A 26,235-nucleotide genomic window follows, 5' to 3' on the forward strand; every position below is an offset into this window, starting at 1 on the left:
ATTTAATATATATATACCAATACACTTAAAATTACTTACTTAATCAATAAGTAAATATAAAAAAATAAAAAAATTTGACCAGCAATCAAGTAGGGCGATCAACTCCAAGCAGCAAACAAGTTTTATCCTTTTAAAATTAGTGTATATTTGATTCAATTATAAAATATGTTTAAAACCAGATTGAAATGGAATGATAACACTTCTACCCAAACAGTGTCCGAAACTTGTGCATTAATTTAGCTTATATAGACCTAAATTATTTAATTTCGTCATTATAATTTTTTCAAATCCTCGTATGAAATATAATAAGTAATTCAATTTTTTTAAATTTTAAAATAAAATTAATATTAAAAAATTATATTATAATAATATTTTATTTAACTTTCAATAAAACGTCTTATCTGATCTTATATGAAAGGCGTAACCAAACGGGTTAAGATAAATTCCTCCATACTCAAAGAATTATGGGTCCCTCTGCCGGGACCAAAGCATGCACCGAAGGTATATTTTTGTTGCTTTTTTATTTGTTTATAAAAAAACAAACAACAAGTGCATTTCTTCGGTATATGCTTAGATCCCCTTAGCATTTTTCAAGAATTATTTTGAATCAATCTATTAACATTTCTATAGACTTATATGAGGTCATTTTTTTAAAAAATAAATTTAACGTCTTAATCAATTTCCTTTGGATTTGAAAATTGTTCTCATGCTGAAATTTGGAATTTTGGATGAACTCTCAACTCGCCATCCGCCGTTGGGATTTTGTCCAATGCCATGTGTGCCAGTGCCTCGGTCAATTCCATTCTATGCCATGTATAGGTTGGCTTATAGTCTAGATTTTTTTGTATTGATAAATTATATTTGTAATTTCAGTTTATTGAATGAATTCAATGATCTATTTTTTAAAAAAAAAAAAAGTCTAAACCGTCTAATTAAGTCTTGTGCATGCTCCTTGTAAAAGAGTAAGATTTGTTTAAAAAAGTAATTTTTATTTTTATACTTTTTCATGATGGAGTCTATTTTATTTTTTAAAGAGACTGTATAAAACTTATATATTAGAGTTCGTATAAATTATTATTTAGAACAATGTTACATAGAGTCCCTATTTGGAAACGTCAATGCAGACATAGGTAATTTTATCTTTAAAAAATTTTAAAATTACTAAAATATCCATCCTAAAATGATATTTTTTTCTTTTAATAAAAGATATGTACTTGCCGTCTCCAAGTAGAGAATGTAAATAGAATTTTTTTTATTATTTATTTTCAAATAGAATATGCAAAACTTGCTCAAAGTGCTGTATATATTATTGCTTTTTTCGTTTGATTTTAAATTCATTCTTTTGAACAAAAGATACCTGCCTATTCCAAATTTCCAAGTGGATGTTAGGACTGCGTAAATCCGCGCACACACGTAATTAAATATCTACGGGACATGTATATCACCATAACGTGAATTCTTCATTTATACCGCTTACCAACATTCAAACCACAAGAGCAATTAATCAGCATGCAGTGACCAAATTTCCTTACTTATAACGTCCGGATATAATCTTACGTTGTTTTGTTTATTTTGGACCCTATAAGGTTGGAACAAAGCGAGGTTAGTTGTAGTAGGTTAGAATAATCACCAAAAGTTGGTCTATCAAACAATCTACCCTCTCCCTCTCCCTCTCTCTCTCTAGATCCAATTTTCTTATTTTCCACATGTTTAAATCCCACCCAAATCTTCTTACATGATCTGCAAAATCATAATTTCACAGGGATCGATTGATAACCTGAAGGCCCTGTAAAGATCAGCTGCATATCGTCGAACATGAACAACTTCCCTGTTGTGCTGCTAACGATTGTTATTACAGTGCTGGGAATCGCCATTGATGGATATAACTGCAAGATGGTGCAGTTCATCTTCGGGGACTCCCTCTCGGACGTTGGAAACAACAAGTATCTCAGCAAGAGCCTGGCCCAGGCAAGCCTGCCTTGGTATGGCATTGATTTTGGCAATGGTTTGCCTAATGGAAGGTTCTCTAATGGACGTACAGTGGCTGATATCATAGGTAATTAAACTCCATACACTCAAAATTAAATACGGAAAATGCAGATGCAATCTCAAGTTTTGGGGTCCAATATTCTTCTATACAGAACAGTTTTAAACATCTTTTGTTTCCTTTTTGCATATTCAGGGGACAGTATGGGCCTCCCAAGGCCACCAGCCTTTCTGGATCCATCTCTAACTGAAGATATCATAATGGAAAATGGAGTCAATTACGCCTCTGGAGGTGGTGGGATTCTGAATGAAACTGGAAGCTACTTCGTAAGTTTCTAGTACCATTGAAAAAACGATGGTATTACTCCTTCTGTTCTACCCTTTTAATGCTGAAAGTGATCTTTTTATTTTTTTGGGTGGCCTTGCAGATTCAAAGGTTGTCTCTTTACAAGCAGATTGAGCTTTTTCGAGGGACGAAAGAGCTGATAAAAAGTAGAGTTGGCCCAGAGGAAGCAGAGAAGTTCTTCCAAGGAGCTAGATATGTGGTTGCTCTAGGTAGCAATGATTTCATTAACAATTACTTGATGCCTGTTTATAGCGATTCATGGACATACAACGATGAGAGTTTCATCACATACTTAACGGAGACACTCGAAGCCCAACTTAAGGTTAATTATTCTCAGATGAGCAATGCTATTCTTCATTCAACACTTGGTATTTTTCTGCTCTTTTTTTTCCCATAATTTATTTGTAAGCAGGTGTTTCTGTATTCTGTTTTTGGACACATATAGCTATTACACAGCTTAGGGGCAAGGCAGCTAATGGTTTTTGGGCTGGGACCAATGGGATGCATTCCACTGCAAAGGGTCCTCAGTTCATCTGGGGATTGTCAGGATAGAGCAAACAAACTTGCTCACAGCTTCAACCAAGCATCAACCAAAATATTACAAGACTTATCCGCCAAACTTCCCAATGCAAGTTACAGATTTGGAGATGCTTATGATGTTGTCGATGACGTGATCAGCAATCCCTACAAATATGGTGCTTAAAGATGATCTCTTGCAGATGCAGCTAGCATTTCTTCTTCTTTCTTCTTCAATTTTACCATTGTAATTAATGAACTTGACATGTTTTTTACCGCAGGATTCAACAACTCGGACGCACCATGTTGCTCTTTTTACAATATTCGACCTGCACTGACATGTATTCCTGCATCATCATTGTGTGGAGACAGAAGCAAGTACGTGTTCTGGGATGAATACCACCCAAGCGATAAAGCTAATGAATTGATTGCTAATGAGCTGATCAAGAAATTTGGATTCACGCGTGCCGGCCAACCCAATAATGCTCCTTCCCCTGCGCCTGCTCATGCTATCGCCCCATCCCCAGATCAGGAAGACTACTAACTAGTACTGTTCATCAGTACTGTTCATTTTTAATGCATGCAGCTAATTCCTGCACTTATGGGAAGAATTTTCATATACTGTAATTTATTATATATGTTATGGTACTTTGTCATGAATTATATATATGTTCATCATGTTTGTTTAACATTTTGATTAAGCTAGGAAGATTAATTGCCACATTCAAGTTCTGATCTAATAATATTCATGACAATTAGATATTGATATATGTGAAGTGATCAATGTTTACTAAATGCTATTATTTATCTTAATTTTGTCATCCTTAATTAAACCAACTGATGTATTATATTTTAAATCACTTTCATTTTGATGTATTCTATATGTTTTGTTCCGAACACTTACTTTTACGTATTCTTTACACATTCTATTAATGTGATTAATCAAAATAATTATTTTATATTAAAAAAAAAGTGACGCAACTAATCACATTAGTGAAATATACAAAACATATAAAAAAATAACTGCACGTAAAATTTTTGTTCATTTTAATTGGTTAAGTTATGCAACTCTATATTAAAACGTATGAGCCCGTGATTCAGGAAAAAAGAAAAAAAAAAATTCAAGATGAAGAATAACATTAATTACTTTATTCATTTAACAATTCCTAATAGGAACGTTGCGGTAATGCATGCAATTACATTTACAACACAGTTTTTTGGATGATGAGCACTTTCATATATAGCATGCAGTAATTTATAATTTTATTCAATCCAACTGAATTATTTTATATATATTTTGCGGTCTAAAAAAACAAAATAGTACACGTTCAACAAAGAGTACTTCTCCATCCTAACTCCGGCCCCTAGCTTCTTGTGGCAACGGGTTATATCCCTATATATATATATATATATATATATACACACACACACCAATTTAATTAGCATGTTGGGTAAGATTTGGGACTAAAATTTGTTGGTTTTCAGCAACACCGCATCAAATATCAACAAATATACATATCATCATGAAGACAGTAGCGATGACGATAAATCAATTTATAATGATACAATCTTGTGGTTAAAAGTGACTATTTGCAACGAAAAAAAAGAATCATTGGGATGGACTTTTCCCAACACGGCATTTGTGAGAGTAGGATAACAACATATGATCGTTACCAATACTCGATCTGTTTCCAACAAAAACTGAACTATTTGCAATGAATTTTTTTTTTTCTTGCAAAACGCCATTTTTGCATGTTATAGTGAATATTGTAAATACGACCTATTACACATATACCATTATTTCAATATTTAAAAAATTGGAACTTAAGATACATAAGGTCATAGAATTTTTGTGGCATTGGGTAGGGCTGTTCATACGGGCCGGATTTTATCCGGCCCGGTCCGGAATCCGGTTATATTCCGGTTTCGGTTTTCGGCCCGGGCCAAATCCAGGCCAGAACCCGGATTTAGAAAAACCGGATTAATCCGGTCCGGGTACCAGATTTTAAATCCGGACCCAGGTTTAAAATCCGGTACCCGTTTATAAACTGAAAAAAAAAAGAACCCTAATTCTAACCCGCCCCCCACCCCCCCACCACATTTCAGATCGATATCTCTCTCTCTCTCTCTCTCTCTGCGATGCGAAGTGGGTCTCTCCCTCCCCCAGTTTCCTCTCTCGCGCCGAACCCTAACTACAAAACCGTAGCCGCCGCCGCTGTGATGAGGATCCGCAAGAACGCGAAGCTCTCACCCCTCTGGTTCTCCCACCCTTCCGCTCCCGAGGCTCAACCAGTGGCCTTGGGATGCGATTTCCTTCGCTCAAGACTCCCAACAGGTCAGTCCCCCAAACTTTCTCCTCTCGGTAAGCCTCTCTCTCTCTCGCTCTTCATCTTTGAGCATTTCGGTAAGCCTAGTTTCTGAAATCTGTCTTTTTTATTTTTTATTTTTTTTAACATGGGTCGTTTTCCACTACTCTGCCCAGATCTAGGAAGAACTCCTTTAGTCAGTTTGTTTATGGGTTAGATCCTCATGCCGTCGTCTTCATCCCTGGTATGTTTTCCTCTCTCTATTTCTTTTGTTCTATTTGTTGATTTTGCCTTTTTTTTCTTTTTGTGCATTGGGTATTAGAGTATATTTTATATAGATCTATGTTGATTTGGGTTTTAGAATATATCTTATATTGAGTTTGGGTTTTAGAATATATTATAATTAAATTTCGTGGGAATACATATACTTTAATAGCAATTTTCAGAGCGCATATACGAAATAAAAAAGGTAAAACAAGAAAAACCCATTTGACTAAAAGAATTAGCCAATCACGGACAAGGATAGTTGGGCAGCTTGTAATGGAGTGTAATCGATCAACAAAGCCACGCCCATCGCCACTGACCAAATTAGTCATGTATTAAGCGGACTGACTGACATTATAATCAGGGTTGAAAGAACGATGCAATATATATATATGTGCGTGTGTGTTGGATTTCTACTTAATTAGAATAGACATTGAGCAGGCTTAATGCATGACATCACTATAAGAAAAATGAGTTTTTGCATCATTTAAATTAGATGCAAAAAATACAAAATAGTTATGAGAAAAACTTTAGCAACCATTTTGTGTTCTTCACATCCAAATTAAGTGATGCAAAAATTCATTTTTCTTGTAGTTGAGCGATGGAATAAAACTTAGTGTGCAAATAAAGTGGTCTGATTATTTTTTTGGAAGCAATTGTGCATTATAAGTGATTCTGCTTGCATTAGAAGATACGCAATGCCTCACACTACTTGAAATTAGCAATATATTCAAGTCGACAAAGCCAGATCAAACGATCTGGTCCAATTAGCTGTTCATCGTTGTAATTCATTGTTATTATAACTTCTGTTGAACAATGAGCACATGGGCTGCCAGCTGATAAACTCCTTTTTTTTTTATCTAGTCACTTTCCTGGTTTCTTTTTTTTTTTTCCTGATATATTACTCATGCTGTTTTTGGGTTACGTTTTTAGCCACCCTGACCGTACCTCTGTAACGCAGGTTGCCCTGCGGATAGAAGCCTTGTTTGGATTTACAAAATCCATGTTCAGTCCTCACCTACTGCCTCAGGTTTATAACTTGTCTCTCTGGTTCACAATTTTGTGAAAGGTGTAGAAGGTCCTAATGACTTTTAATTGGGCAATCTGAATATTGGGTGCAAATTCTAGTTTCCCCATATCTTCCTTTCTAATTTGCAAAACTTCCTTTCTAATCTGCAAAATTTTCTTTCATGTTGTGTAACTTCACTGCATCTCTTTAGGTATCACCGGATGAACCAGGTGAGAGTATCATGATTCCTTTTGAATCAGCTCAGCCACTACTAGGCACCGTCTCCTTAAAAAAATTGGTCATGCGGTTCTTCAAAGATCCGGTTGTTCCTATTATCGATGACTGGGGTAGCTGCATTGGACTATTGCACCGTGAAGATTGCAATGAGGTTTGCTTGTATTTCTCCGGCTAGCTAGCCATTCTTAAGCTGCTTTTATATCTGACCTGCAGTTGAGAACCTATCTCACTCGTAATTAATTAACTAAACGTGTAAATGAAATAATGAAGATGTGATCTCTAGTTAACTAAGAGTGTTTCTATCTCCTATATGAGTTTGAGAAATGATGCATAGTGAAATAGAAACCTAATATAAATGTGTCGTTCTCGTCTAGTTGGATGCCCCACTCTCAGCAATGATGAGAAGTCCAGCTCCCAGCGTTACAAGCTCGACTTCCATCAGTCGGGTGGTTGATCTGATTTTGTAAAAAGAGGTTCAAAATGGTGGTGGTGGTGGTAAAATATAGCAACTTATACAGCACAAGTTTGAGGGTTCTTGGAGTTTGGAGTTTTTACAGCGGAACATTTGTTTAGGCTCCTTACATTTGTATCAAATTTGAGGATGTTTTGTGCTAGGATGGTCTAGGCAAATCAGTTCAAACAATGTAATTATGTAGTGGATTTTTTTTATTTTTTTTAGATTAATTAGTTGTTTATAGCTGATATGTATGTAGTAATTATAATTGGTTGATATTTTATCATCATAGACAATGATATAAAAAATATAAGCTTTTATATAACAAAAAGTTTTTGCATTTCAACAATATTTCTTGAAAAAATTGCAATAAATATTGGATTTTTTATAAAAAAATTTTCAACATAAAAAAATTAATAACAGAATGATTTTAGTTAAAAAAAAAAAACCGGTTTTGATCCGGAACCCGGATTTCCGATTTGTAAAAACCCGGATTAATCCGGGTTTCGGACCGGGTCATAATCCGGGTATAATTGGGCCGGAACCCGGTCCGGATATTGAATCCGGGTTCCGGGCCGGGTATACCCGGATACTCGGTCCGAAACCCAGTTGAACACCCCTAGCATTGGGCGAGAGATCATTACATGTTGAGTAAGGGTTTTAGTAGAGGAGATACAACGAAAGGTACTCTACTTAGGATTCAGCATGCATTAATACATGAATGTAGCATGATTTCCAAAATTAAGTAACTATATTGGAAACAGTTCTTCTAGGGCAACCGGGGCTTGGAAGCCCTGCAGCATCGGCTAGCCACACTACCTGATATTAAAAAAAAAAAAAAAAAAAGTGAGGGATGTAAGTCTTTGTTGGTTTTCACTATTCGTTGGTAATTTTCTTGTTTTACTGGAGAAATTCAAGCACTTGTAGGTAATTTTCTTGTTGCCTTCAACCCATAAGAACACGAACGTCCCTCCCAAAGAATAGACAAAGATGTCGTCGCGGCTTCCTCATTTGATTTTGTTCTTCAGCATCTTGGTTTTGGGTCAAATCCCCTGCTTGATTTTGTTTTCCTGGTTTAATGAATGTTCAAAATCCAATCGCTAAAATTTTTCCCATTGTTTTACAACAAGTATCAATGAATGTTCAGAATCCAATGGATGGAGAATTGCATATTCCATTCAAGGTCCTCTCCTCTCTAACAGGGTGAGGTTTTTTCCTCTCTTACAGGGTGAGGGTTGTTTCCTCATTTTGAGGTTTTTGCTTTGTCAGAGACAAAGCTGATGTCTCACTACTTGTGAGTGTCAAAGTTTGATCTGCAGGATGGATGAAAACCTCTCCCGCAGGTGGGAGTCACTAAAGCTCACTGATACAGAGCAAGAGGAGATAGTCATTACTAAAGAGCTAGCTTATCCAACAAGCTCCAAAGCAAGCACTGTCTCTTGGCCATGGTTTTCAATGACAGAACTGTTAATAGAGAAGCTTTTAAAACCACCTTGGCAAAGGTATGGAACCCCGAGGGGTGGCTCACCTTCAAAGACTTTGGTCTGAACAAGTTTCTAATGGAATTTCAACTCATGGATGACGAAGAGAAGGTGATGCAAGTAAGACCTTGGTCTTTTGATTGAAACCTTATTTGTTTAAGTGAGTTTGATGGCACTCTCTCCTCTTTAGAGGTGCAGTTCAAGATGAAGCTTTTCTGGATACAATTCCATAACCTCCCCTTTGTAGGAATGAACAAGGAAGTGGGAAACCTCATTGCGTTTGGCTTGGGAAGAGTGCTAGACATCGAGGTAGACACTAAAGGTTTTGGTTGGGGAAACTATCTAAAATCCAGAGTAGAAGTCAACATCACCAAGCCTTTCCCAAGAGGACAGTTCATCAGACTTGGTCCTCGGCAGCACTGGATAGAATTTAAATACGAGCGCTTGCCAATTATCTACTTTAGGTGTGGTCTCTTAATGCATGGGAAGGAAACTTGCTCAACCCCAATGCAACAACCTCAGGACAAGCATCAATATGGACTTTGGCTTCATGCTTCACCATCTATTTCCAACAGTTTTGCCCCCAAGAAATATGGTGGCTCAACTGAAACCAACCACCTGGAACCTTCATGGAGAGAAAGCTCCAAGGAAGAAGATGTCAGAAGTACAAGAAGTGGTGACCCCCCATCACCTCTCATCTCAGTGACACACGTATTGAGGAATGTAGTTGAAAACCAAGATGTCATCATACTTGTTGAAAAAAGCGATGTACTACAAAAAGGTCAGGCCCAAGTGGCTAAAAATGGTACTTATGTTGCCATGGACCTTGTGGCACGCCACCCAGTTGCTTTGCATAGCAAGACACATAACAACTTTTCCAAAGTTCCTGGCAACATGACCAAACAAGTTAGTCCCCTACCCTTCTCTGGTTTAGTCCTAGTCAATGAGGACATGGAGTTGTCTGAACTTCCACCAGTACAAGACCTCCCAATGTCCTCTAAATCTAGTCATCTCTCTGGTCCTACCATAGTTGACCTTGAGAATTTAGCCCATAAACACACCTATTCTGGACAAAAGGGACACTGGAAAAGGAAAGCCAGAAGCCATGGCACGGCCCTTTCTGACATCTCAAACAATATACTACTCCTTTGCAAGCCTCTATTAAGAGACCAGCTACTGACATGGTGACCACTCGTTCCAGTAGAACCAACAAGAAATTAAAGATCCAACTCATGCCTGTTTTTTAGCCTCAAATAGGAATCCATGGTGGAGACTGCTTTGCAGTCCCACTAGCCTCAATGATATGCTTGAGCTGGAATTGTCGAGGGTTTGGGAATCCTCAAACAGTTTATGAGCTTCACCAACTGCTGAGGTTAAAGCATCCCAACTTAGTTTTCCTCATTGAAACTAAGTGTAACAAAACCAAGATGAAAAAAAATCAAACTAAAAGTGGGGTTTAAAAACTGCTTCTGTGTTGATAGTAGAGGGAGAAGTGGTGGGTTGGCCTTGTTATGGAATTTATATTTTGATGTTGAAATTCTGACCTACACCAATTGGCATATCTCAGCCATTATAAAAATGCCTAATGAGAACCTAATGTTGCAGGTTACTGGCTTCTATGGCCACCCCAGGACTTAAAAAAGGATTGGAAGTTGGAGACTCCTTAAAGCTTTAACACCTGAGACCAATATCCCTTAGCTCTGCCTATGTGACTTCAATGAGATCACTCACCAGAAGGAAAAGTTTGGGGCATCCTTTAGACTGTACAGTCAACTAGTAAAATTCAGATATGCACTCAATGATTGTGGTATCTTTGACTTAGGCTACACTGGTGATAGCTTCACATAGTCTAATAATTGAGAAGGAAGCCAATTTACCAAAGAGAGACTTGATAGGGCTTGTGGTAACTCCCTATAATTTAATCTTTTTTATGCCTATGCAGTGAACCATCTCTCTAGCACACAATCTGACCATAGACCTCTCCTTGTCTAGACCAAACCCCTAGCCCCACCCCAACCTAAGAAAAGACCTTTTAGGTTCGAGTCATCATGGTTCAAGCAAGAGGAATGCTCAATCCTTATAGATAAGATATGGAGCTCCTTAGCATGGGTCTCTAAACAGCACCCTGCAAAGCCTCAAAATCTGTTAGAGGGAGTTGAAAGCATGGATTAGCCTAAAATACAAAAATCAAAGTAGGAACCTAAAAGAAAAATCTGAACTCCTCAACTACCTACAAGAATAGAATGAAGGATCATTAACTGAGGGGTGTAGTAAGAGATTAACTCAATTTTGGATAATCAAAACTTGAAATGGCAGTAGAGGGCCAACCAAGCATGGTTAAGTGAAGGAGACAGAAATACAACCTTTTTTCACAAGTGTGCAAGCGAAAGGAAGAAGACCAACACCATAACAAGGATCCTATCTAGCTCTGGCCAAGAAACAAAGGATTCTCGCACTATTAGTCATATTTTCCAGTTGTTTTTCAAGAACTTGTTTACTACCTCTTGCCCAACCAGAATTGAAGAGTGCCTGACACCAATGAAGAAAGTAGTAACAAATAAGATGAACACCTATCTATCTTAAGTATTCACTACTGAGGAGATAAAAAAAGTCATTCTAAACATGAACCCCATAGGATCACCTGGTCTTGATGGCTTTCCAGCTTTGTTTTATCAGAAGCACTGGAGTTCAGTGGACCAAAAAGTTATTGAAGCTGCTCTAGCAGTCTTGAATGGGGGTTGTGGAACAACCAACTCAATGAGACTCTCATAGCCCTCATTCCTAAGAAGCACAACCCTTCACAGGTCTCTGATTTTAGACCAATAAGCCTCTGCAACGTCTTTTATAAAACAATTGCTAAAGTTTTGGCTAATAGACTTGATTCCATTCTGCCCGAGGTCATCTCTCAAACTCAAATAGCATTTGTACTTGGCAAGCTAATCACATACAATGTGATTGTAGCATTTGAATCACTTCATACAAGGAAAGCTAGAATGAAGGGTAGGGAGGGTTACATGGCCTTAAAGTTCGACATGAGCAAAGCCTATGATCGAATAAAGTGGCAATTTCTGGAGACTGTATTGAAGACCATGGGATTCACAACATCTTGGATCTCTTTAATAATGAAATGTGTCACCTCAGTATCATATTCTTTGATTATAAATGGAGTACCATAGCCATCCTTCAAGCCCACCAGAGGTATAAGGCAAGGCGATCCAATATCCCCTTACCTCTTGATTCTGTATACTGAAGTCTTGAGCTATCTTCTTAGCAATTCAGAAAATTTGGGGTTTATCATTGGTCTCTCCATTAAGAAGAACCACCTACACATTAACCACCTCATTTTTGCAGATAACGCTATCTTTTTTTGCAAGGCCAATTCGATTGAGTGGAACTATCTCTATTACCTCTTGGAGTCTTATGAGCAGGCTTGGGGACTAAGGCTAAATAAAGATAAAACATCAATCTTTTTTAGTAGCAATACTAGACCAGAGACAAGGGACATTATCACGAGCATAGCAGGGATTCGAGGGACAAATTCATACGAAAAGTATCTGGGGCTTCGATCTTTAATAGGAAGATCTAGAGGTCAGGCATTGAAAGGAATTCTTGACGAATTACAGTCCATACTCAGCAGTTGGAAGACCAAACTCTTGTCTCAAGCAGGAAAAGAAACCTTGATCAAAGCAGTGATTCAATCAATCCCTACCTATAGTATAGGCATCTTCAAATTGCCAAAGAAACTACTTCATGAATTCATTAAACAGGTAAGGTCATTCTGGTGGGGACAACAGGTTCAACAACAAAAAATAGCATGGAAGTGAGTAAATCCAAGAGATTAGGAGGCTTAGGCCTGAGAGACTTTAAGAACTTCAACAGTGCCTTTTTAGTTAAGCAATGTTGGAGACTTATCTCCCCCCCAACCTCCTTTGCTACCAGAGTTTTGAAAGAGAAGTACTACAAGGGAACCAGCCTATTTTCAGCTAGGGTTGGCTCAAATTCTTCCTACCTCTAGCAAAGTTTTGTTTCTGCCATCCCCTTGCTTGACAGTTGACTTATTTGGTGAATTGGCAATGGAGAAGCAACGATCTGTTTGGATAAGTGGATCCCAAAAGAATCTACCTTCAAGCCCCAGAGCCCTATCAGATTCCTACCTGCAAATACAAATGTGGCAATACTTATTGACAAGCAATCCAACTAATGGAACCAGCAACTGGTGAACTCCGTCTTTAACCAAGAAAAAGCTGCCACCATTATAAGAATCCCTCTCAGTCCTCTACCAAAACCAGACAAGCTAATTTGGAGGTGTACTAATTCAGGTGATTTCACTGTCAAAAGTGCATACCACTTAAATAATGTACTGTCTAATCAAAACTTAGGACAACCTTCTAAGGACACAAGGGAAGATAGGCCCTGGACAAGAATGTGGCATCTCCACATTCCCCCTATTGCCAAAAACTTCCTATGGAGGGCATGCCTTGATGGTCTTCCCACAAGAGTCAAACTACTCCAGAGGAAGATCATCAATGATCATTCCTGCCCAATCTGTCTATCTCAGGCAGAAATAGTTTAACACGCCTACGGTCCTGCCCCTCAGCCCAAGATTTTTGGTGTAACAGTGAAATGAGACTTTAGAAAGCAAACCTGCCATCCCATACTTTCACCAACTTTTTGGAAACTCTTATTGAGGAACTTGAAGAGGAAGAAATGATATCCTTTAGCTTAACAACATGGAAAATATGGAAGATGAGGAATGACCTTATTTTTAAACAAACCTTTCAGTACCCAAGTTCTCTTATCCAGGAAGTAAAGCAATTGAAGTAGGATCTCATCAAACTCAACCGGCCTGCAAATTCCATTCTAAGAGACCAAAGTGCATGCCCTCAATGGATAGCTTCCCCCCAAGGCAAACTTAAAGTCAACTGAGATGCTGCATTGGACAAGACTCATTGCAAAGCTAGCTTTGGTGTTGTTATCAGGTACAGTGAAGACCAAGTCAGAGTAACATTGAGGAAAACTTGAGACCTCTTTCTTGATCCTTTGCTAGCAGAAACATATGCAGCACTTGAAGCCTCCATTTTTTGCAAATCACTAGGTTGGAATGATCTCATATTGGAGGGAGACTCTCTTCAAGTTGTCAACTACCTAAACGCTAGCTTAGATGCTGAGTCCTATGTGGGGACACTAATTAGGGATATTCAAACAACTTTAGATTCATTTACTTCATGGCCTGGAAGGCACATTGTGAGAGTTAGCAACAATGTAGCTCATGCCCTAAGCAAAGATGCACTCGGCATCATTGGAAGTATCTCTTCTCTAGATACTATCCCCTTTTGTATTAGAACCTTGTTATGAATCCAATCCTTTAAGCCTTATTCCCACAAAACAAAAAAAAAAAAAAAAAAAAAAAAAAGAAGTTATGAATCCAATCCTTTAAGCCTTATTCCCAAAAAAAGAATCCAATGGGTGAATAAAATTTTTTCCTCTCTCTCTCTCTCTCTCTCTCTCTCTCTCTCTCTCTCTTTGCAAATCCCTTGATTTTATGAAAGGAGGATAGAGGTGAATTCCACAAAAAAATTCACGTTTCCTGAATTGCTAATATTCATATTCACAGATCACAAGACCCACAGAGGCATATTGTTCATATTCATATTGACGAGTGACAACCACAAGACCTAGCGTTTCTAAGAATTGATGACAGAAACCAGCAACTCGTTAGGCACCACAAATATCTATCCATGCAAAAAAATAAAAAAATAAAAAATAAATTAAAAAAAAAAAAACATTGCTCACAAATTACTTGCCCAAACCAAAATATTAAGAAGGCTGAATCAAATTGAATGTCAAAGACCCAAACATCTTAGGAAGGAGAGTGCTATCCCTCCAAGCTGAGCTCTCATCAAAATTCTTGAAGGGGTATTTGGTGGTGACCATACCAACCTCAAACTCCATGTCGGCGATTCTAAAAACCAAGATCTTGCCGGTTATTCTTCGAATAGATGGCCAAATAGTTGTCCAACGGGAGAGTAACTTGGCAGGAGCCGTCGAGGCTGATGGAAAAGTCTCCAGTGGTAGTATTAATGGAGTACCAAGAACAGAGGAAGGTACGATGGGAGGAAAAAGGGGCAGACTTGCAAAGAAGGCAGATTGGATTAGTAGAGAAGAGTGAGGATGGAGAAAACGAAGAGTAGACTTCTATCTTCATGGAGAATTTTTACTCATAGATGGTGCTTGTAAGCATGAAGGGAGAAAATGAATAGGAGAAGGATGGAGAAGGGGGAGGTTGAAGGAAAAGGTTGGAGAGAAGGAGCCAGATGGAGAGAAGGAGAAAGAGAAAAAAAACGTTGATTGCAAATGAAATGCACCGTTTTCATTTTTTCCATGTAGGACACAGTTATGTGGCGGTTCCCCTAGTCAGTTGCATTCAACATTTTTCTATGAAATCATCATGCATGGCTCATGCGAAGGTAAAAATGGGAGTAGCAATGAGATTTTACAAAAGAATCACAAGGGTGGAAAAGAATCTGGAAAAGAACAAACATTGAAATAACCCAAAAAAGTAATAGAAAAGACCAAAAAATCTCTAGATAGGGTAGCCCTTGTGCCAAATGTGCATGTTGTTTTGATCAACTTCTAATGGTTTTCAATGGATCAGAGGCTGGAAAACTCAGCTAGGTGGCAAGAGTGAATGGTTGGCCTTCTAGACTAGGGTGGGTAATTCTTGTGTTTGTTTCATGTCAAATCATGAGTATTATGCTATATGGGTCAACTTGAACACAATCTGTTTAATCAAACAGGTGAAAGTACTCTAAAATCTTAATATGACCCATATAAATAACGGGTAACACGACAAGATCTATTTAACATGTTTACTTATTAACTTTTATTAGCTTAACTAGACACAATCCGTTTCATATAAATTTGGTGAATTGACATTTATATTTGTTTTAACCCAATTAATATAATTTCATATATAATACAAGCATAACTCCATAAATTATTGATGATTACAACTAGATTCATGATAAAATATTTAATTATAAATATCCAAACCAATAATATTTAGGAAAATTAATATTTTCATAAAATACACTTACATATTACAAAAACAAAATTTAGAGTAATGGTAGATGCAGTCTTAGGGCAAGTCTTGTTCACTCTTTAAAAAAGTGAGGTCCACTATTAAAAAATAATTTTTTCATATGGGTCCCAAAGTTATCCATTTTTTTCAAAAGGAGTGCACGGAGCTTGTACACTTTAGGACTAAAAATATCATTTTTTAAAATTAAAAATTAATAAAATTAAAAATAGAATTTATTCGTGTTATAAGGGTTAATTGCAAGGTTTCATAGGTTGACCCAATTGACCCGTTTATTAATCATGTCTTATTGGGTCAATCCGTTTTGACTCAAACTTATTTATAATATTATATCAAACGCAAACCCGCTTATTTCGTGTGATATTTGTATTGAATTTATTGGTCATGTCATATATTGTCATCTCTATTTTGGACAACCATAAATTTAGCAATTTTTATTTGACTAAAATGGAGTAAAAAAAGGAAAATAAAAAGAAAAAAGAGGAGAAAATATCACACGGAATGGAGAAGATGGGAGAGGAGAACCCAATGGCGGTCCAAATGGTGGGTTGGCGAAGGTGCTTCTTTCAACCCAAAAGGAATCACTAGAGGGTGGAAAAAGGTAAAAGACTCTGGAGATAACCATCAAAATTTTATGTTTCTTACTTGCCTATATATATATATATATATATCTGTTGAGTGCTAATTAGCTGCATGCCAATTTGCAAAATTTAATCCCTCAATAAATCGATCAGGCATTCGTAGTTCCTTCAAACATAATGTCCATTCAGGATAAGAGTGGTAAAATGGAATTAAGCACAACAATCTTTTCTCTCAATTTCAATGAATTGACAAATTATTTAGTGAGAATAAAAGAGTAATGCTACATACAGTTGTTGATTATGCAAGCGTCGCGTAATCATTTTGAAAAAGAGTGGGGTTCACAATTAAAAAATTAATTTTTTTCATGCGGATCCTGTATTTACTCATTTTTTTTCAAAAGAATTGCAAAATACTTGCACACTCTACAATTGCAAATATCATTTTCAAAAAAAAAAAAAAAAGTGCATTTGTAGCTCTTTCTCATTGATCTATGCTACATATGGTTTTTACTGTAATTGGCCTCAATGACACAGATGTCAAAGAAAAGAAAATTTTATATGTTATACCGAGGATACACCCTTAAGACAAGATGTCATAAATATTGAGAGATCTTATAAAGGTAAACTCACAAATTGACGTGTCTTTATGTGATACATTAAATTGTAAATCATTTTTGTTGTAAGGTATATATTATATATCACAATATATCACGTCACTTTACAAGTTTAGTTATGTAAGATTCTTTTATAGATTAAGTATTTCTCATAAATAAGTAAATATACACTATAAAATGCTTATATAATTATTATCATCTATCCATAATATACACATTATGGATTGTAAGTATTACAGCTGCAGCCCAAAAACATAAAGTAATAGGTGGATGGATCCAACTAAGACATAAAAACCCATAGCTATTCTTCACGAAAATTTGTTACCATTTTTAATTTATGCTCAGACCGTTCAATTCCTATAAAATTTTGTTATCTTGAGGATGATGATCTATTGTGGACCATTGGATCGGTAGTAGAATATTGCCCAGTTTATTCTTGGAATCGTCAATAACTTTAGAAAACAGTTTTTTTTGGTACATTGAGGGAGGGGGGTTGAACCCATAATCTCCATTTTGGAGATGTGGGTCTTGTGACATCAGACCACAGGCTACCAAAGAACACGTCTTTGGGAAGCAGTTGAGTATCTATAGAACTCGTCTTTACACCTTTCTAAACAAATCTATATGTATACATACAACCTACCACATTACACACTATTAGCTTGAAACAAATTAATGAGTGATATTGTTAAAGAGTGTTTGTAGCTGTCAAATATGATGGTGCTCCTATATCTATGAGGGTGGAAAAAAGGGCGACAAGGTGGTGGCCGTGTCACCTTTGATGCAAAGTCAAAATTTCTCGCCCCCGGGAGAGGGGGGGGGGGGGGGAGCAAAGGAAGCAATAAGTTATGGAGAGCTAGAGAGAGAGTGATCGAATGTGTGTAACCTCACTTTTTGTCGTTAGCCTTTCCCTATTTATATCTGAATCCTTGTAATGATCACATTTATCCGAGGCGGCATGGCGTCACATTTAATGTGGCTGCTCCTATCAGCTACATGAGCCCAACATTGGGGTTGGCTACTCTGAGCTGCATTCAATGTAGCAGATCTTTCAGGAGACAAGATCCCGATCTATTTGTCCCTCATTAATGCGTTGTGATTAGGGAGACCGTTAGCTATTCCCCCCCTCCCCCTTCTTGGGCCTATCTCTAGGCTCATTCTCTGCCATTTCCTGGTTTGCCCTGCTACAGATCCTGGGCTTTGTCGTGGGAGGCTTGAGCCTGACCCTACAGAGTACAGAATCCCCTTTCTAGTTGCCTTGCAAATTTTCTTCTCGTGGGGATGGTGGGGATTTAATTATCCTGCATGCTCCCACTCCCCCTCTTGAATTTATTGTACAACAACATGTTCCCACATCTTGGGAACTGGCATAACCGCTGCATCTCCACGTCCCATCACTCTTCATGCTGGGGCTTTTAAACTCTTGCTCCTCTCTATTTATTCTCCCTTTCTACCCTTGGAGTGGCCTCTGCTCTTCTTCATATTCTTGCTTCCTTATCCATTGTACTCCCTTTTTGCTCTAACGCTCCCTTTCCAAATCCATTTTCAATGGCCTCCAGGAGCATTTCTCGGTGCGAATCCTTCTCTTATGATGGACAGAAGTGGTCCACAATCGTCAACCCTATGGCTCTCGATGTTCTACGTAGTACGATGGAATCCCAAAATCAATGGACATGGAGGTTCTAGCATTGGCCAGTGGGGCCGTTGACCTCAAGGGCAACTCTAAAAAGGTGGCTTTGTACTCTGACATGTTCTTGCAGGGCATGAGGCTCCCTTTTTGTCACCCAATGCACGATGTCCTAGCATTTTTGGGCATGACCTCGGCTCAAGTACACCCAAATGCTTGAGGATCTTGACGTCATGCTGCGTGGCATGGCATATGGTCCTAGAATCTGTCAGGGAAGAATACCCAAACTTGACTACTTAGGAGTTTCTATTCACCCCAACGGTCTGCATATCAGAGGTGAATATCTGCAGCTTCTGTTCCATTCCAAAATTCCTACTCTTCGGGCTTAAGGCCCGTCATTCTAATGCCAAGCGGCAGTAAAATAAGTTCTTCTTTGTGTCGGGCTAGGGAAGGGAGTTCCCTCCTGGGAAAGCCGTTGCCTAAGAGCTCCCCATCCAATCTAACTAGGGGGTCATTCCTGACACCAAAAAGATCAAGTTCATCTTATTTGAGTGTGAGCGAGCTCCGCATTCAATTTGTATACTCTTGGGTTAGGGAGCACAAGGAGGTTGAGACTGACATCCTCCTAACTGAGGAGAACATCACTCGACTTCTTGTTGCACCCGACCAGTCTCACATTGTAGGTCATGACTTCCTGGGGTAGCGCCTGATGTCACGAGTGGTGAAGCAGTCATCAAAGGGCCTATCGGGGAGTGCGGCAAATAGGTTCTGTCCAGAGGACAAGACGGTCTTTTCTAAGTTGTAGGGGATTGCTGGCGACTTGGGGTGGTCTAGATCTTTTGTTCTGAAAGCAACACCTAACACTCCTAGGTGTGTAAAAAAAATGGTAAACCGGTCAGTTTGGTCCAGTACCCGTTTTATTTTTCTTAAAATCGATCAAAATCGGTTTCAATTATTTTTTTCTAAAACCGGATTGGACTAGACCGTTTATATATATTTTTTAATTTTTTATATTGTATATAATTTTTATATATAATATGTAATTATATATAAAATAGGTTTGTATTATATGATAAATTACTAATTAATATAATATTAAATTTTAAAATTTTATATCACTATAGTTTATTGTATTAATAGTTATACTAATACCATATATTATATATTATAATATATTATAATATACTATATTATATATATAATATAGTATATTAAAACCTAAAAATGGGACCGGAACTGGTAAAATCAAAAGAACCAGTTTAGGAGAGTAATAGGTGCAGAATTGGTTCTTGAAAGTACAAAATCTTTTCTTGTAGGGGATAGGATCTCTGCCTGTCTGTCCCTCATTAATGCATTGACGGGAAATCGTCTTTTTCCCCCCTTCTTGGGCCTATCTAGGCCTCATTCTCTACCATTTTCTGGTCTGCCCTACTATGGATACTCAGCTTTGTGATAAAGATTCAAGACGAGCCATTCGTAATGGTACTAGGAGGGCTAGACATGCCTAGGATAGGAGGGTTGCATTGGGTAGCATGCATAGCTTGGGTGGTGAGGCATTGGGTGTTTAAGGCAAGTGCAACTAGAGGAGTTTCATGTGTGGACAATTCCTTGATTTTAGGGGTTGGATGACAATATGACAAGAAGGTTGCATGAGAAGATGACAAAATCTAAAAAAATAGGGATGCAAGCATCAATCATGGTGGTGGCCTGCCATGATCCTTAAATTTAGGGATTTATTTCATTTTAATATGTTTTGTCATTTCCTATTTTAATTCCTTGTTTATTTCCTAATTAATTTCCTTTATTTTTGGCATTTGATGTTGTTTCACAAAGATAGGATTCCTAAAACTAAAGAGTGGATCAAGAGTGAGATCTAGATCTAGATCTAGATCTAAATTAAGGGAAGAGAGGGGAAGGCAAGGTGGCATCAACCCTAGGGGGATCCTCTATTTATATGTTGCTTTGCATTGTTATTTAATTATGTTATGTTATTCAATTAATGAGAATTTCTCTTCAATTCTTTTGAAAGTTAAGTGCTAGCCAAAGCTAGGCTTGATTTTTGCCAACAAACCAACTTGGATCTTTGTGTTGCATTGAGGTAACCCTAGATCTAATCACTCAACACTCCAAACACAAGTGAGTGAGAGTGAGGCTTCCATCACTTTGGTGTGAGATGCTTGAATACAGCCCGACTGAATACAAAATCCCCTTTCCAAATATGATGTTGTCTATTGTTTAGAGTGGAATGGAAGAATAAACCAAGGAGTTGAGAATTGGGTTACATGACCAATTTCCAAGCAGCCTGGTGACGTTTGTCCTGTCTCTCATGAATGATCAAATCCGCATACCTCAAACCTTTATATAAGAAAAAAAATTTGTGTATGTTAGAACAAAGACCATTTCAAACATTATCTCCAAAACAAAAATGGAGTATATTTTAAGGCAATAAAATGGTTTAAGCACCAAAAAGGGTGTCCGAATCACCATACATTTTCTCAGAAGATTTCTTGCTATAAAATAATCTGCTACATTTTCTTTTCTTTTATTTTTTTTTTATTTTTTTAAGTTTATCTCCATCTGTCCTGATGTGCATGAACGAACTTCTCACTTCCTACTCTTGATTGCTTTATCTGTACACCATGCTACAGTCTACTGGTTTTGTTGCATCTATTATATATAGTTTTTTTTTTCCTAATTTAATGAGATTCCATCTTTCAAAAATTAAATCTGTGGTTCATATTCCAATGGTATTTGCACCATCAAAACGCCATAATGACCAATATGTTATTGTCCATTCTCAGGTGGAGAGTTCAGAGAATGCCCGATAAATCAGGAAGTGGTAAGATACATTTATTAGTGGATGTCTACCACCCTTGCAATCCTCCACTTTCTCCACTTAACAAAATGCAAATATATATACAAAATGCTTGGAGATATTTATAATATTCAAGGGCTTTTGTATGTGGTGTACCTAACTTGCTTCTATAAAGAATATAGATTTCCTAAAAATTGACATTCCAAGGACTTGGTTGTCAAACAAACACCAACCCATTGTAAAGAAGATTTTTTTTTTTTTTTTTTTTTTTTCCTTGGGGTTCTGCTGAAAAGTTGCAGTGGAAGCAATATTCTTCAGCACCGCCAGTTGAATGAAGATACGTATCTATCTCATATAGTTTTTTAGTGCAGACTATATCATAAACAATAGATGAGATCGATCGCTGTTAAAAAAAGGAGAGAAAATGAATCTTAAGAAATGAAAACACGAGGAATTAACACAGTTTCTCATAACAAAATATACATGCATTGAGAGACATGAAAAGTGATTATTATGAGAAATTGCTTACAAAACGAGATCAGGCACAAACATAGTTTATGAAGGAAGCCTATTGGGGATGATTCAAGAATTCTGAAGCTCTAAGAAGTTTGCTCTTCTGGCTCCAACCAGACTGGCTTTATAAAATTATTTACATTTTTCCAATGACAGGCATCAACTCTCAGATAGCACAGAAAACTTATGTTGGAGAATTCACCTTCTCTGTATCTTCTGCAGAGTGTGGTCAGAGAGAGAATTAAGTTTCTGGATAGGACCAACACTAATAGGTATAGCACTACACCAAATTTCAGTGTGAGCTAGCAAGGCTAGTGATTTTTCTTTGCTTACTTCAAGCAATAACTAACAGGACCTTCTGAAGGCAACCCTTAAAGGTCTTCAAGATTTTCTTTTGAACATCTTTCCATCTGTAACTGCTGTAGATCAACCACAACCTCATATTAGTGACCTGGATTAATCTGATGTTTCTTCGCTAAATTTTTAGAGGAAAACTTCTTCCCAAATTTACTACCAGATTAGCTATCTAATTGTGATGAAGATTCATTTTCTTGAAAGAGGAGTATATGAATGCCTGGGGAGAAGTTATAGATGGAATAAGCTTTGTATATTCAAATTAACTGTGATAAGCAAATGAAGATACAGCTTTGAAGGGTGCCTAGATGGCAGAATAATGTAGTTGAGGGCTGCCATCGTGCAGACTGATGCCAAGCAGATTTGCAAGTTTCAAGTTCAGTTTGATTCAAGGACCTGCTAATGCTGCTGCAACCAAGGTTTTTGATTGAGTAGGCATCCCGATTCTCAAAAAAAATAGGAAAATGATTTCTGTCCTGATTCTCATTTACTTTTTTTAAGGTTTTCTTGATTTGGTTTATAGTGGCTTTTTACTGCTTTTATTTTGTTCTGAATTTTATTTACTCATCTTCAAGTAACTATAAAATGATAAACAAACTTCTCATTTCTTACAACTTCCAATGATACCAAGAAGTTCATAAGAAAAACAAAAGAAGGGAAATTTTTCCCTCCTGACAAAAATTATACACCGAACTGCTTGTTCCTGGTTACTTATCCACATTCTATTTAATGGGTTGAATCTGCAAGTTTTAACCAAAAAAAAGAAAAAAATGCAATTGGATTTCAGCTCCTCCATGAAGTCCACAACATAAGAATTACTATACTTTAAAATCCAAGTTCATACAGATAGCTAAGCAGATCTTCTTGCTTAAAGGCTCTCTGCTTCACATAAATGAATTATACTCTAGTTTTTCCTCTCTATATCTCAACATACATATTTGCTAGCCAAATTCAACTTAATTTGTAACCGCCACTCCATACAAAAAAAAAGTAAATAAAGATATTGGCTACCTAAATGAGTGATTAGGAAACATATTCTCTACTAACCATCCCAGAAAACATATATTATAAGTAACCCACTACTACCTTGACCAACTAACAATCAACACAGGCTTTCCCAAATTGTGGTGGCCTTGGAGTGTGGCGATTGTTGGCCCCTGATCCCGGGTAATCATGTAGTGCAATATCCATTCTTCCTGCAATGTTTTGTTCCTCCAAATTTTCCTCAGCAGCTAACTGATGCAATAAAAAGGGATATTATGATATTGGAATATAATGATATCAGAAAATCTTGAGTAAATTTTGGACTTGTTTTGGGGTTATAAACTTGGTTACTACCTTGACGGTATTCTCTGAAACTTGAGGTCCATGCATTAGGCTTCCAATTCCTACAAATACCACAAATTATTTCATTAGAAATTGAAAAAGAAGATGAAATAGATGAAATAGATGAAGATAAAGAGCAGGGAGGAAGTTGTTGAAGATTTACTCGTGACTGGGACAGCATTCAAGCATACATGGTAGGAGAATACCAACAAGAGTACAAGTACAGGAGTGAGAGTGCTTGCCATTCCTATAACAAAACAGTCTTACAAGTGATTTAACCCAATGCTGTTTCTCATAAACCTAGTACCCTCAATTTATACATTTACTTGTAGATTTCTCTGGACGTTTGTGTCGTTGGGGGATGCAAAATAACCTTATTTTTCTAAAGTCAAAAAGGTGATAGGAACACAACAATTTTGTGGGGAGCTTAACGCGTTACCGACCTTTGTAGGCCTCTTTTTCTTGGATTCTTTCTCTCTCACAATATGAACCATAGATGTTGGAACCAAATTTCACTGTAGACACGGGATTATCAAGTGGGGTATTTTTATGATATTTATAGTTTTTTTTTTGTAAGGTTGTGAGGAGAGTAGATGGAACACTCCATGCATGCTAGTGGAGGCTGACAAAACATGATGCTGTGGGTGGTGTGGCAAATGCTGAGCTCCTGCATAATTTTAAGTCAGCGTCTAGTGGAAAGAATTATCATTGAACTCATTGATATTCGATGAATGATATAGTTGAAAGTCTCAAATCCAAGAGCCACACTGAAAGCGACGACACATTTTTTTTACTTCAATGTTAAACAAATTATAGCCACCGAATGTGGTGTATATTAATTCTGCCATGCAAGTATGAGGTACGATGAATGATTTTTGGGTTAGAATATATTATCTTGAATTTTTTACTCCTTTATTTCCTAAAGAGAGAAAGAAAAGGGTAGGAAGCATCGTGGCACTCAGAGAGAGAAAGAAAAGCGTAGGAAGCATCGTGGCACTCACACTTCCAGGAAAGCATATCTGAAAAGGAGTAATTAATGAGATTAATACTAGAAACTGTGGAAGAAGAACAAACCCATTTGCAGCTAATCTACTCACTGTGTGGTAATATTCAACTTAATTTGCAGTTTAAAAATGGGAGGGAATCAATCATAGATGCATGTAAAGGATGATCACAAAATAAAAATCAGTTTCCTGCATCCTTGTTTAATTTTTAAAAGGATCATCTCAATATCAGTATCAGCATATGATAGTGCAACAAGACCTTTCTCCACTATCATAGTGCTGACTTATCTTTCAGTACTGATGTAGGATGTATGCACCTTTCAAAACCCCGATAGTCCAAACAACTAAGAAGACATCTATTTTGAGGTTTTCATTAATGCTTCGATATCACAAACGAGTCAAGTTTCTCAATTCTTATTCGAATTTGATTGTTTCAAATGAGAGAGAGAGAAACATGAAGTAGGTCCTACTCGAGCAGCAATAACTGTTGTAGAACCTAATTCACGAGTCTTTTCTTAGTTCTCACTTCACAACCCAAGATAAAATGGGTCTAGCTAAGTACTACTCTCTTATCACGGGGCCTCAGTTAAAACAAAGAATGCTTGGAATATAGTGTGACATGCAGCCCCACCGGACAAAGCAAATTTGCATTCCTTTTCTTTAGTCAAATTTTGAAGGTATGGAATTGATTTTCGAACCGAAAAGAGATTTTCATGCATATATGCTAATCAATCTAAAAGTACCGCTGACCATAATGTTAACCTGTTTATGAAACTTCTGATCTGCTTTTGGTTTTTTTGAGTGCTTGCTTTTAATCTGTCCCATTCCAAGAAATGGACAGATGATCTATTAGGTTAACAGTGTGACTCTCTGACTTTAGAAAATATTTCCAAAGGCTTGAATGCGAAATTGATGAGAAAGTAAATAAAAGTTGAAGCACAAGATAAAAGGAAAGGTCCTACCGCACTCATTTAAAAAAAAAATATATATATATATATATATATACACACACACTCCATTACTTTCTGCTACTTTCCCTGCATCATCATTGTAGCTTCGAAGAAATTTTAGTCAACCCATTGAAATCTTGGGCGGTAAGTTATGTGAGCACATGGAGCATGTTGTGATCAGTAGACTATTAATTAATGTATTTGGAAATTTACCAAAAAAAAAAAACTGATAGTTGTAATAAATTAGATTTTTAGATGGCCAGGCAAAATAATAAAATATAATTATGCAAAATATTAAAATTTAAGTGCTTCGTCTTAATAACTACTGTGGACTCCCATGATATTGAAACTCACTTACGCACGACGAAAAATAGAGTACAAAATATTGATACAAACCACTCAAATATAAGGACTTGTTTGGATATTAAGATTAAATGAGATGAGAAATATGTATATAGTAATTAATTAGTTGGTGAATAGTAATGAATTAGTTTGAATTAATATTTTTTTTTTTAGGTTTTGAGAAATAAGAAAAAAAAATTGAATAAAAATATCATAAAGTTAAAATATTTTTTTTTTTTGGATTAGGAAAAATGAACTATTTTTGTATTTTATTTATAAGTTTGAGAAAGTTGTAATGATTAGATGAAAAAGTTAAAAAAATTGAAATTGAAAAGTGATTGTCTTTGAATATTTGAATGTTGAGATAATATGAGACGAAATTGTATGTGATGAAACTATCTCAACTTCCAA

The 26,235-nt window shown here is 36.8% G+C and overlaps 2 protein-coding genes across 2 annotated transcripts; one reads left to right on the top strand and one right to left on the bottom strand.

The window, feature by feature from the left end:
• The first annotated feature begins 1,727 nt into the window (after nucleotides 1–1,727).
• Nucleotides 1,728–3,661, top strand: LOC122281792 (GDSL esterase/lipase At1g74460). The gene is made up of 5 exons (XM_043093575.1): nucleotides 1,728–2,056; nucleotides 2,183–2,313; nucleotides 2,415–2,654; nucleotides 2,778–3,027; nucleotides 3,130–3,661. The coding sequence occupies exons 1-5, from the start codon at nucleotides 1,816–1,818 to the stop codon at nucleotides 3,390–3,392; spliced, it is 1,125 nt and encodes a 374-aa protein (XP_042949509.1). The 5' UTR covers nucleotides 1,728–1,815; the 3' UTR covers nucleotides 3,393–3,661.
• A 19,338-nt stretch (nucleotides 3,662–22,999) lies between these two features.
• LOC122280690 lies at nucleotides 23,000–23,940 on the bottom strand. The gene is made up of 3 exons (XM_043091671.1): nucleotides 23,692–23,940; nucleotides 23,541–23,590; nucleotides 23,000–23,438 (listed from the first exon to the last, which is right to left on the bottom strand). Exons 1-3 carry the CDS (start codon nucleotides 23,771–23,773, stop codon nucleotides 23,298–23,300), a joined length of 273 nt encoding a protein of 90 aa, XP_042947605.1. The 5' UTR covers nucleotides 23,774–23,940; the 3' UTR covers nucleotides 23,000–23,297.
• Between the last annotated feature and the right edge of the window lie 2,295 nt (nucleotides 23,941–26,235).

This window comes from Carya illinoinensis, chromosome 11 (genome assembly GCF_018687715.1).
Source record: "Carya illinoinensis cultivar Pawnee chromosome 11, C.illinoinensisPawnee_v1, whole genome shotgun sequence".
NCBI classification, from domain to species: Eukaryota; Viridiplantae; Streptophyta; class Magnoliopsida; order Fagales; family Juglandaceae; genus Carya; species Carya illinoinensis.